The sequence below is a fragment of the Pieris rapae genome, chromosome 6 (genome assembly GCF_905147795.1).
Source record: "Pieris rapae chromosome 6, ilPieRapa1.1, whole genome shotgun sequence".
NCBI classification, from domain to species: Eukaryota; Metazoa; Arthropoda; class Insecta; order Lepidoptera; family Pieridae; genus Pieris; species Pieris rapae.
Genome location: NC_059514.1, coordinates 2,752,646 through 2,766,229, shown reverse-complemented (window position 1 = coordinate 2,766,229; position 13,584 = coordinate 2,752,646). Strand labels below are relative to the sequence as shown.

General features: G+C 31.5%; 1 protein-coding gene across 9 annotated transcripts in view; it reads left to right on the top strand.

Moving 5' to 3' along the window:
* Positions 1-12,032, top strand: part of LOC110994323 (ankyrin repeat and sterile alpha motif domain-containing protein 1B) — a 92,251-nt gene extending 80,219 nt beyond the window's left edge. For 8 of the 9 annotated variants that reach the window (XM_022260893.2, XM_022260892.2, XM_045628569.1 and 5 more), the window contains 6 exons: positions 1,918-2,154; positions 2,435-2,815; positions 6,713-6,997; positions 7,334-7,492; positions 8,832-8,969; positions 9,520-12,032. In XM_022260893.2, coding sequence (XP_022116585.2) covers positions 1,918-2,154; positions 2,435-2,815; positions 6,713-6,997; positions 7,334-7,492; positions 8,832-8,969; positions 9,520-9,828 — 1,509 coding nt within the window. In that variant the 3' untranslated portion in view covers positions 9,829-12,032. The remainder of the gene's footprint in view (positions 1-1,917; positions 2,155-2,434; positions 2,816-6,712; positions 6,998-7,333; positions 7,493-8,831; positions 8,970-9,519) is intronic. The other variant, XM_022260891.2, reaches the window with a different exon arrangement.
* The last annotated feature ends 1,552 nt before the right edge of the window (positions 12,033-13,584 follow it).

Genomic DNA, 13,584 nt, shown 5'->3' with positions numbered 1-13,584 from the left:
TCTTTATCTATTAATGCACTTGCTTGTTTTCTGTTTTGAAATTGTTATGAGATTGTTTATCTATGTAATCTGTATGGTTATATATATGGTTTCTGTATTACAAGTATAACCTGTTAGATTATTTAATTAAATAAATAAAATAGTATATATTTTATAATGATAATGCAGAATGGCGATTGTCACGTTTACTTAATGTGTTTAGGTAATTTCGCATGGCCTTGAGCTGTGTGTAACGTTATTAAAGAGGAGGTCTTCACAGTTGAATACTAATGCAATTTATGTTCATACCATGAAATGACAAAGAGCGGAAATGCTGGAATTAGTGCTCAACAGTCTGAACACCTGCGGTTTTAAAGATATATGCATAATGGGGCGTAGTCATATTATTTTTAACTAGCCAATTTTTAAACTAGATATCACTTTCCGATGCACAATCTTGAATGCCAGTGTTTGTAGAACTGAAATTAGTTAGTTCATATATCTATTCCATGATGACACTTTATATCAAAGACTGTGTCTATGGATATATATGTTATATATCTTTGGAGCCAAATACCGTAACCTTTTAAATATAATTTTACTTATTAAAACAAAGTAAACTTCTTTTTTGACCATATTTATATTTCATTTTAAAATTGAATTTTGTTCAATTTTAAATTGTTTAATAATAAATAAACTAAAATCAGTATCTAGTCCAAAACTAACCTGGTTTGAGGAATTATCATTTCACTCATATTAATTTATAAGCTGAATCAAAGTAAAGTAAAAGTAATAATAAGTAAGTAGTATCACAATTAAACTTAAATCAAAGTTTTTATTAGTTTTTAGACGTAATTAATCCAACTGTTTCAAATATTAATAAACTTTGTTATAAAATAAAAAAAATGCTTTATTTTTGGCTGAGAGAGAAAGAAAAATCTTTAAAATTTGCGTAATAATATTAATTTATGTATTAATATTATTTATTATATATATATGTTTTAATATTATTTATTTTATTAATGCTATTTGATTTGTATTATAAAAAATTTCACTTATTATTATATATAAATATGTTATGAATTTTTCGTACTTACATCCAATAATGGCGCAGTGACCTATATATGATAATATATGCGTGTAAAACTGAAAATTCAAGGGTATAGATAACGCCACCCTGACATACTTCCAAATTGTATTTAATACTTAATTTGCACTGTTGTTTTGGGGTGAAAAGTTGTGTTTAAACTCTGTGTAGTACCATAGTTTAGTGATGTGTTTGCGAAAAAAAATCTAAAAAAGCAGAAAAATGCAAAAAAAAATTCTAAAATGCTTCTGCTGGTTACGGTAGATCGGATTTTTTTTTGTGTCTACCCGAGTGTTGCAAAATAAAAAGATGGATTTTTAAATAATAATAGTTCATTCCCCTTTGCGTGCAGGTAGGCAGGTGTTTAAAACAGTCAGGTGGTGTATGCAGGTGCAAGCTTGTCTTTTTGCATGATAATCCTTACACTTACTGTCGTGCCTGTAAATACATATATTCATTATGAAGATATATTCAATAAGGTGAAACGTTGTGACCCAAGTTGAGCAACAATTATAGTGAACACAATTACTATAAAGTAAATAATTGGAATTTAAAAAACAGTAGAAAATCTGAGTGTTACTTTAACGACAAAATATAGTAGTTACATATACATATATAAATAATCTAAAAGTACAGAAAACATGGTGCGTAAGGCTTCACCACAGTACAAATTTTAAATTTAATAAATTAAGAGTTAAAAACAATACACATAAAACACACAGAAAAAAGATACGTTTTTGAACAACGAATTGGGCAATACAAATACTGACCGTGCGTCACCTTTGGTTTGAACTTCTTCTTGTTAAGAATGTTTGCCTTTTTTTGTTTTGATTTTTTTTTTATTTCCGCAGGAGGAATGGGCAAAAATCTCCGAGATAATGGCCTCATTCGGGAGCAAACTTGTTCGTGAATCCGTCTTCGTCTCAGAACTTGAACAGGAGTTCACCAACCGCCTCGGCCTCAGTTGTTCTGAGTCCAGTCTTAGTCCGTCGATGGCGTCAAGCTTGGGTCTTTGGCTGTCTGGTTTGGGTCTACATGACTATGAACCCTTATTCATAGATAGCGGATATGATGATATTGAGTTTGTCGTAAGTATTGTACCAGAGACAGTTTTTTCATTTGCATTCCCATTGAAACCCCAGGAAACATCTATATACAGAAAATCTTAAAGCCACCTTCCTGTCTCTTACAACAATAATTTTAAAAAGCATATAGGCGATCAGTATTCCAGGAAAAACATTATTTCGGGAATCAAACCTATTCTCAGTTATAAAGAAGCATCAGCTTCGAGAACAGACCAATAAATGAAGTGTAATTTTTGTATGATTTGGATGCGTTTACAATGTACTAAAATGATATAATTTCCAGAATGGAATCCTGGACGAGAACGACCTACGAGAAATGGGAATAGAAGAGAACGATAGACAGAAAATTCTAGAATCATCGAAACAGTTACCTCTTAAGATTACAGAAATAAGCAATAATCATAACAATAACGTAATAAAAAATCAATATGGCTCCGTGGACGAATGGTTACGGAACATTAACTTAGAACAATATAGTGAGACTTTTAGAAAGCATTTGTATGTAGATATGGATCGAGTTAGGAGAATATGGGAAGTGGAACTGACTGCGGTATTGGAGATAAACAAGCCGGGGCATAGGAAACGAATCCTCTGTTCTGTGTCAGGGGAGCATAATGGTCCTGCTAATAACATCGACGATATTAATGCTGATCTTAATAATTTGGTAAGTGAATATAATAAGTATTTATAAATTGATCTTAATTAAAACAATTTATTGGATTCTACTAAAGTACTAATTTGTGCCGTTCTGTTAAAGTGTGTTAACGCTCTAATGAATAAAGTGTGATGAGACAAATTATGTCGACTACGATAAAGACGTGCGATCAATGTATTATACTTATGCGATTTATCATATTGAGATCGACCAATTATGTAATTAATAATAATGACAATGTCAGGTATTTTCGTGTCTGCTCAGATGTTATTTCCACATTAAACAAGATGACATCGAAGAGTTTATCCTTGAGATAAACAGCTGAAGTTACGTTTTATTAAATGGTGTCACTACGGGTTACATACTCGGTACAAGTTTATTCCTTGTTTTTCATTTGAACTCCGAATTAAAAATTATGTACCCGTTTCGTAGTAAACAGATAATAGTATCAGGAATCGTGAAAGAAAAATTTCGTCACCAACTTCGAAGAATTATTAAGCAAATTTTCCTTAACCGATTGACGTAACGAACTACGTACAATAGTCTAGTCATGGTATAGCCGTTACAGACAATGGTAACGTCACTTGCATACTTATGTCTGATCGTTATAGATTATTTGAAGAGAATTAGTTTTTTTATTAGGTACTTTGACTGACAGTTTTTAATAAATTGGCTTGTCAATGGATAATGTAATTTAATAAGAGATACATACTAACTAAACTAAACTAAATGTGAAATTGTTATGGATCATAAAGCAAAACGGCAATTAAAAATTTTTTTTTTAATTTACAAATCAACTGATATTAAAATAGTTTTGTCAATTTATGTATACAATTAATTAAACCCTTTATAAAACATAAAGTCTCATCATCCATACAACAAAAAAAATAATAAAATATATGAAGACATTAACATCAGTTTTCACCGCAAAATTGGAAAGTGTTTTTTTATATTATGTATACTATACGTAAAATATATAAATTACACGATTAACATTACTATATAATATACAAACAATATGAGGACATCCTCCCAGACAATCAGTAATATAATTTTATTGATTTGATTGATATTCACAACTGCGGTACTGCATATAAATGAAGTGACCATGCATTTATTATACTTCAAATAATGATTGTTGATGCAGGTTCGGTTATTTATTAAATTTCATGAATTGTTGTTTCAGGACCGTTTAAAAGTTTAACATGATTTTTGAACATTTGATAGATAATTTGTCTTTAAAATTATAAAGTTTGATGATGATGAAGATTTTAGATAAAGGCGTGGCTAACCTTAGCCTCAAAATTCGTTAACTAATTCCTAATAAACATGAATACCACTTTAAAAAAATATGACTTAGAATGAAACGATTTTTTTTTGTACATCGGAATACTTTTTGTATAACTTTTTAATTTTTTGCGATGGTATACTCAAAATCTAACCAATAAATATAGACAATATTTATGTCCGGCCTTAACAAAAATCATCTATACTGTCTTTAAATTAATCTGTTTTTGAACAATATTTACCTCACAGCACATCCCCATCTAGCAGATTAAAGTTACCCCACTCAAATAATTTTTAATCACCTGGCAACACCCCGATAGTTCAAAATATATTAAAAGCCAATCACCACATCGGTTAAAAGGGCTAATCCTCATTAAATTGCTCATCTCGCTGGTAATTACACATATCGGGGTGTATCTTGGCAACCCCCTCCCAGGTGCCATAATATCTAAAGTGACGGGCATATTAAGTAGATTTTTATCAAAGAACTTCCGATTTAAGTTACATTTCTTTATTAGTGTACATACTTTTTATTTATTACGTAGGAGTAAGGCACAACGGATAAAAAAGCTCCAGGTTATATTACCCTCAAAACCATAATAGCTCATATTAGATATAACTCAATAATATTCATTTATTAACGATTAAAATATCCCTTCTAGTAAATAACTTAGTAAGGGCGAAAGATTTATTTATTTATTTTCACTACATTAAATAAATAAAATAAATAAAGATGAAATTCTTTTACTAAATAATACTGTATATAATAAGTTAAATACTATTAAGTACGACATCTGAACTGAACAAATGCAGGAAGAAAAACTAAGTTACACCCAGTGGTTATAGAATGATTTCCAAGTTAAAGATTACTTAAGCAAAAGTTCTATATTTGTTCAACCACATAAATACAGTAATAATAACGAAGAATGTCTAATAACCCTATAGGTAGTAATAGTACATTTGTACAGCTCTTTTTTTTAATTTCACACATCGTTGGGCCGGTATGGTTAATTAGTGTTCAATTCGCGTTCTATTCAACCCGGCTATTCATTCACGGGCTGTGATATAGAGAAATGCCAAGAGGAAAACCTATTGGATATATGGAATTGAAAAGGTAGGATTTAGAATGAAACCTAAAATCATTGAAATAATCTATTGTTCTGAAATATTTACTTTTAATAATGAAACGATAAGTACGGCTATACATTTTTAATATAGAGTAGAAACTACAGTTAAATAGATAGTTAGATATATATACACAGCTCTGTGGAGTTAGGATTAGAATTCCAACGTTTCCCAAGAAGTGCTAAAATTCATAAAATTATAGAATTTAAACTTACAATGTGTATCTCGATCTTAATAAGGGGTTTTGTCTATTTAGTTGTATTTTTTTGCTGTCAGCTTGAGTTTTAATTTATCCTTGCCTATCCTTTAGTTTAAAATTTTTGCGTTCACAATTGACACGAGTATGTGTGTAAAATTATCAAAGTAATATTTTCTTATATACTTTAAGCATACATATTTCAGGACAATTAAATAAATAAAAATAAATACTTTAATATTAGTAGCAAAGCAATCATTTTAAAATCATTACTTCACATTTAAAATTGATTTGACTAAACCAAACCATTCGTTCTTACTCCCCAGATCGTCACGTGTTATCTGACAAATATTGCACAACACTATCTCTCCGCATTCATTCCCATTCAAAGAACACCAATTCACTTACCCCATCATTTTTATTGCCTACAAAATGACACTCGTGAAGTTAGATGCCTCTTTGTGCCTCACCTTAGAGGCTTAATTAAAATTTCACGCTCGTGTATTCATGTACATTTCATTTTTGCATTGCATTACTTTTGTTTTACACCTCTGAAGTGTGAACTGTTTTGAGTGGCATTTTTGTACTTGTTCCTTTGTCGTTTTCATTAATTAGCGTATGTTTTATTCATCGGTATCGGTGAATGGGATGTTGTTCGAGCTTGGTTCTAATTATATTACAGCTTAGGGCGCATTGCATTTTTAATTACGTAAGATCGCTTAGCAGTGTTGGCCTAGTGGCTTCAGCGTGCGACTCTCATACCTGAGGTCGTAGGTTCGATCCCCGGCTGTGCACCAATGGACTTTCTTTCTATGTGAAGGAAAACATCGTGAGGAAACCGACATGTCTTAGACCCAAAAAGTCGACGACGTGTGTCAAGCACTGGAAGCTGATCACCTACGTGCCTATTAGATTTAAAAATTGATTATGAAACAGTTTTAAATATCTGAGGCCAATACCTAAAAGAGGTTGTAGCGCCACTGATTTATTTATTTATTTTTAAGATCGCTTACGGTACCAAACTATTCAATGGGTTATGGAAGTCACGAATTAAGATTTATTTTTTTGTTTACTCAAATGAAGTGTATAATTCAACTTAGGTGCCCTCAAGATAAGCAAAAACCAATACTATAAAAGGCCGGCAACACACTTGCTAGCTAGAAGGCACTCGTATCCATACGTCATGATCACTTAAAATCAGGCGAGTCTTCTGCCCGTTTGCCTGCTGGTACATATGAAATAAATATAGTTTTTAATAGTCCAATAGTTGAATTTTCTTTATCATACATTTGTTTTAGAAAAACAATATTCAACAGCTAAAAGACGAAATCAAAGAAAAATTGCCGCCTTCGGAAAATCTGAAACCTGTACCACCGCCTGTCGTTCCCACACTAGCGCCACCTGGAGGCGAAACTTTAAAACGTAGTAAAAAGAACAGACCTGCTCCTCAACCTCCTAGACCCTCTGATCTGGAGATCAGGGCCCCTTCGGAATTGCTAGTCGGAGTACCGGGGGCTTTGAAGACGCAGTGGAAACACCAGCCATTCGTATTGGTGACTGGTGCTGTTACATATGTAGCTAATGTAAGTGGTCCACAACATTAATAATAAAATTTTCATTAATATTTTTTTTCATTTGAAAACTGGGCAGCAATCTTTCCCCACATTTTGGAGTAAATTTTAATAATATTAATAACTTTATGCATGACAAATAGATTACGATAAATTCATATATCGCTAGTCCCCACAGTAGGGAGTCCCTGTGTTGTTAGTATCTAAATAACAATTAGTCAGTAGTACATGTTTCTTGAAAATACGTAGGTTTCTTTTCTGGACTTTTTTTATCAAAATCTTATACTACTTGCTATGCGTTTTGATTTTACTTAATGTCTACGATTTTAATTTAATATTTTTTTACAGTACTTAGGATCGACGGTTGTGAAAGAATTACGAGGGACGGAATCGACGAAGAAATCAATACAAAAACTGAAGAAAACTACCAAAGAGCCGAGGGATTCGCCCGATATCATTCTGTCTATCAGTTATCGAGGTGTCAAGTTTCTAAACACTATAACTAGGGTAAGTGAATATGCTTATTAAAAGGGATTCTTTAATTTTGAAATCCAGAATATTCAGGAAATGGATTATTTTAAATTTTTAAAATTAGAATATTGTCAGTAATAAAAATGGATTGACATATAAAATATATACTTGACAACTTGTCAAGTATTTACCTATGCGTACGTGCAGACAGTTATTTTGTCTTAATATTTTGTTGTTTGATTGTATTACTTACATAAAATCATACATTAAGTTCAGCTCAATCGGCTACTCTATATATTAAACAAAAAATTGTTATTTATATATTTTATTACATTAAATTATATGACTAATGAACGGCTGGACCAAATTGTGAGTTTGAATTTGTCTTCGTCCAGAATAGGATAAATAGTATATTTATAGATTGTTAAGAACGAGGTGCTTCGTATAACCTCGTTATACGTTATATGTTCTACAATATTATAATTATAATTGGCTATTAAACCTAACCTAACTAATAATTATATTAAGGAATGTAAACTAACCAATTGTTGTATGGATTAATAAAGCTTTAATAATAATAATAATAACGTTGTTTAAATATTACATATATCTAACATATGCAAAATAAATATAGTATCAATTAGAGATCTCCCTCGGTCATCCTGCCAACTAGATCGTTATTTGAATTTTCTTAAATAATGTTACCCAACGAAGCGTTGGAAGGGTAAATATCCCAAAGTTGCTTCGAAGGGTCAACTAAACAAAGGACCTGACTTTGCTCGCTTGATTTTTAATTATGGATAACTTTTCACTTCATCGAAGCTCTAATCTTGCCTTTGTTTCTCAGAAAAAGGATTGTTTTTCTTTTGTTTTTGATGTTCACGCTTAGTTACATGGGTTAATTGATTTTTATATTGTTTATTTCTACAAAATCTTACAGGGGTATCTCGCAACTGTTTGTCAAAGATTTTCTATGACGTTATATCTATTTTATATTTATCATGATTGGGCCCTTAACCTTCTAATATTTCGCCATCGTTATCTTATTAACTCGGCCGCTAAAACTAACTAAACCCGCTAGACCGAGCTAGCGGGTTTTCTCTTACCAGCTAGTAGGTAAGGATCTTAGGGTTCTGTTCATATATCCTAACCATTTAAGCCTGTTTTATTTAATGAATAAGATGCTGTTGGCGTCGTCAAGGATAAAGGCAGATAAAGCTCATTGCAGTGAATGCCCCAATCATCAAAGTCGCAAATAGTACCAAACATTATATGCAATAATTTTATACAATTATCAATCACTAGCGGACATGTGTCTTATTATTTAATTGTGTTAATTGTATCATTTTAATAATGTAATACTAAATTTGTGCAGGAGTTGGTGTGTGAACACGAAATCCGAAACATTCATTGCGCCTGTCAAGACGCCGATGACCTGACGCATTTTGCTTACATCACAAAAGACCACACCACCAAGAGTCACTATTGTCATGTCTTTAGAGTCGCTACTATGGTAAGTGCAAAGAGCATTTAATAATGTTTTTAGTAACGCCTAGCTGAATTATAAAGCAAATATTAGCAACTCGCTCGTGTTTTCTATCGCCTGAAACCAATAATTAACTGTGATAGGTAAGTATGAATCTTACACTAAGATTTTCGATTCCCTGAATCTGGTACACAGCTAATAATAAAAAACCAAAAAATTGGTTTTTTGAATTTTTCACATAAATTTTTGAAAGTTAAGTATGTGAAAAAAGTGTACAGAGTTTTAGATCTTTTTATTACCTACAACTTTGCCATTTTTTAATAGGACTTTTAGTTTTGCCGGAAATCAAGAAAAACCGTTTTTTTACCCTTCCTCCCTCACCCCCTGAACCTTCCTCAGATCGCCCGTAAATTATTTTTCCTTTCATTTTTTATAATATTCCCCTCCTTTTCTAATGGGTTTCATTCTACTATTATTTTTTTTGGTTTTAAAAATTATCGACCCTGGCCTATAAGGACTACATGACTTAAAAAAGCACCCAAATAATAAAGGACTTACATTGATTAATATATTCCAGGATCAAGCGACTGAAGTGATCTTAACCCTCGGTGAAGCATTTGAAGTTGCCTACCAAATGGCCCTTCGAGAACAAGCAATCAAGAGTAAAGTCACCCAATCAATAACAAAAACACCGCAGCATGAGGTAAAAGAAAAACCATATCACGGCAGATCACATTCCATAACAGAGATAAAGTTGAATGGTCATCAACTGAAAATCGCACCTATTGCTGCTTCGCTCTCTAACGAAGACTTCCAGAAGGATGGATCGAAGAGCCCTAGGACTCCATTACTGAAAGCACCCATTGCGTCTACCGAAGAATTGTGAAAGTGCTTAATTCATACATACACCAATTTTAGGTTTGGGTCACATCTTAGTTATTGTGAATTAGCGTTCATTTGCGTGAATTGTTTGGTTTTGGGTCCTATGGTATAAGAAATACACAGACACAGAGTATACGTCATTCACAGGTACACAATAATAAATTGTTTACTGTACAGTTGTGTTTGCCGAGGGGCTTAAGGCTCTGTCTTTCACCACTGAGGTCGTAGACTCAATCCCCGGTTGTACACTAATGAATATTCTGTCTATGAACACTCGCTCGTAAGGATTTAAATCAAATCGACGACATGTGTCTGACAGAATGCTGATCTACTTGGCTATGAAATGCATTAAAAACCGATACAATCTGAGGCTAAAAACCATATATGCAATAGATATATAAACAAATTTAAAAAAAAATGATTTTTATCTATATATTGTATAATAGCTGCCTTACAAAATAAACTCAATTCCATTAAAACTGCAGCATTTTTTATCTATACTAGTAGTATTCGCTATTTACAAGAAGCGAGTGGTGTAGTATAAATTTTCATTTAGGTATTTATCTATTTATTAATAAAAAGGTCGTTGAACTCAGAGTATCCATCTATTGTTGATTGACTTAGGCAGTTCGTAATCATCTAGCATATTTTATTAAAACACATATAAGGGTATATATTTCTATACAGGATCTCGCACTTAGGCCTAAATGTTCGGTCTATTGGGTTTCAAAGGGCCACATTGGCTAATTTGAATAAAATACAATCAACACTTCAATCCCTCTCTTTTAATCAACGTATACTTTATGCTACAATTTTGTTATTCGGTTTCATATAAAAGAAAAAAATTATGACTTTATTAATAAAACCTAAACTCTGATTTTTTATTCCGTAGAATTCTGATATTCCATAAGTGTTGCTACAAAAAAGTTCTCCACCGAAATTTAGTCAAATTTGACCCATTTTAGATGGATTCAGATGTTCAGACTCGTATTAAAATTGAAAAATGTGCCCTGCCAAAAAGGTTTGTAATCTCTGACACGTCAAAAAATGATAGCTGTCAGAATTGTACGGACTTAAAATCAGACTATATCTATATCAGACTATATAATCTTAATATTATAGTGTTGTATTTCTCTCTTTTGTGTTTACGTCGTTATGTATTACATGACATGGTCGCAATTAATATACGTTTATTAGCCTAAATTAACTCGAATATATTGTGCATGTATCAATAAACTGTTTTATAATTCGGTGTCGTAGTATAAGGTTGTAAACGGAAATTAATTAAGTTTTCATTTGCCTGAGGCGGGTCACCTCACACATTTTAAGCCTACAAGAGGCTACGTTTTAAAACGAATGTTAACAGTTATGTGTATCAATCGTGGTTATTTTACTATTGAATAGTAAAGTTATAGGCTGTTATATTTATAATACTTTGACTGTATATTTTTGTTTCTTTAGTTTTAATTGAAACAGTGCTTAGATGTAATGTTAGATGTAATTACGGCTTCATATTAAAGTTTAGGCCTAATAATCTCAAAGTATATTGTTACCAATTCAATGTAACATAAGTATAGAATTTGTTGATCATTATGATACTCGTTTAGTGAAATCGAACATATCAAATCAATGTTGATTTATTATAAAATAGGAATCGAATTTTTGGTTTTGCTTTCGCAGTAATACGAACGAGCGATATGTACAAAGATTTATTGGAAGTATTGAGAATAATGTTCAGTACGCAAATGATACAATAGTTAAAATGATAATGGTTCCGTTTCATTGAAATTGCTCAACATGGACATAGTCGTATTTTCCTATTTTAGTAATGAGGCGTTACCATAGCAACGGATATTGGATGTTCTTTACTTATATGATGTGCTATTTGATGTAAAAAATGTTTATTGTGAAACAAGAATACTGGTACACTTATTGGAAACGTCAAATGGTACCGTTATAGATAGATAGAGATATAAAAGTCTATCTATTTTTTCGGTTTATTCGTTAAGGATCACACCTTTTCGTGCTCACATATTATTTGGAATAAAACTCTCAAACCTAAGCCTATATATCTTAAGCCATAATGATTTTATTGTTAAGTTTTTCAAACCAAAACCTATGGTAAAACATTTTAGGAGTACATTCAAATAATGTCTTAAGATTTCGACGTTCATGTAATGTGATATAAAGTAAAAATATTTAAAAACATTGTGTTTTTTATTGAAATTGTTTAGCCTGCTTTATATGCTTGGACTATATGTAGCACAGCTTATAAAATGTTGATTATCACTATAATAAAATTTATGAAATGTATTATTGATGTTGAAATATTTAGAGAATAGTAGACATTTAAAGTAGTTTTAGTGATAACGGAGTGTGCCAAAAATGCAATAATTTTATGCTCTTTTGAAACCCCATACAAATGCTCACGATGTGTCAATCCGTCTGTCAAGTGACACAACCAGTCATCGGTGACTTAAAATTTCTCAATATTTGAATAAGTTTTTTGATGCGTTTTAATATCTTTACAATTTTTACGATTTATAGCGGTGTGTTGAAGCACGAATTGAATCACCATGCGCAAAAACTTATGATTGTAGTTTAACAGTAGTATAATATATTTTTAAATCTGATGTATACCAAAGATATATAGATATACTGTATATGAAGTAGATTCGTGTTCTTTATTGTAATTTTCTTCGAGAAATGTCACTGCCGACAAAACGAAAAGCTTTTGTATGTTTATATGTATAATTATGTATCATTTATTCATATTTCTTGCTTAATTGCTTTAAATCTTCGAAAACTCGCTTTCAAGTACCTAAGTATAAATAAAGTATTATATGCAACATCTATCCTATAATTTATTTATAGAGTTTAAATATATATGAACGTAGATATCAAATTACCAATGTAAATACATATTAATCATAAATTTGAATTCAATAAAATATTCAAAGTATTATTGGGTATTTATTCGTTTATAGATATACCTAATCCAACCGAATCCTTTTTTTTAATATTCAAGGTGGAAATGCATTTGCGCATCCCCCTGCCCTATAAAGCTGCAGGGGTATGTGGGACTTAACCCACATCAAAATCTCTACTATTCAGAGACTGGGTGAACAATACCAACTAAAAGCAGAGGCTCCGGTCGCTGTCGCCTTTTACCTGGACCTCAACGGCGAGTCCAACCGAATCCTACCATTAAGACATGTTATATTATAATTGAAGCATATTCCCTTACGAGCCTGCAATGTTAGACGTATGACGCTACAAATATAAAATAAAACGTCTTAAACCGAGGCTCGGAGGGAAAAGAATAACACAAATACAATCCAAATTAAATTGCCTAATTGAGAAAACGTTTTAAGTATATTTAAAGTAATATTTTATCTAGGCAAATGTTCCATTTAATACATTAATTGTTTGAAATATTATTGCCAATAGCAATCGCAATAGTGGTCTGGTGCAAATACAGCAGTACTTATGTCTCTCAAGTAAGAAGCGAAAACTAAATAAAATAATATTAGGTTCATACATAGCTACGTGAAAGATTATCGTCATAATTTAAACGAAGTGAAAAGATTATACACACAATTCTTATTTATTTATTTAGAAGTTCTAAATCAACGTTCTTATGCATACATAAAATTGTACAAGTAAGTATCACACATTTTACACACATACACTTAAATTATATTAAACCGTAAGCTAGCAAGGGAAGAAATTAAACAAGCGACCACAAAATAAAATAATA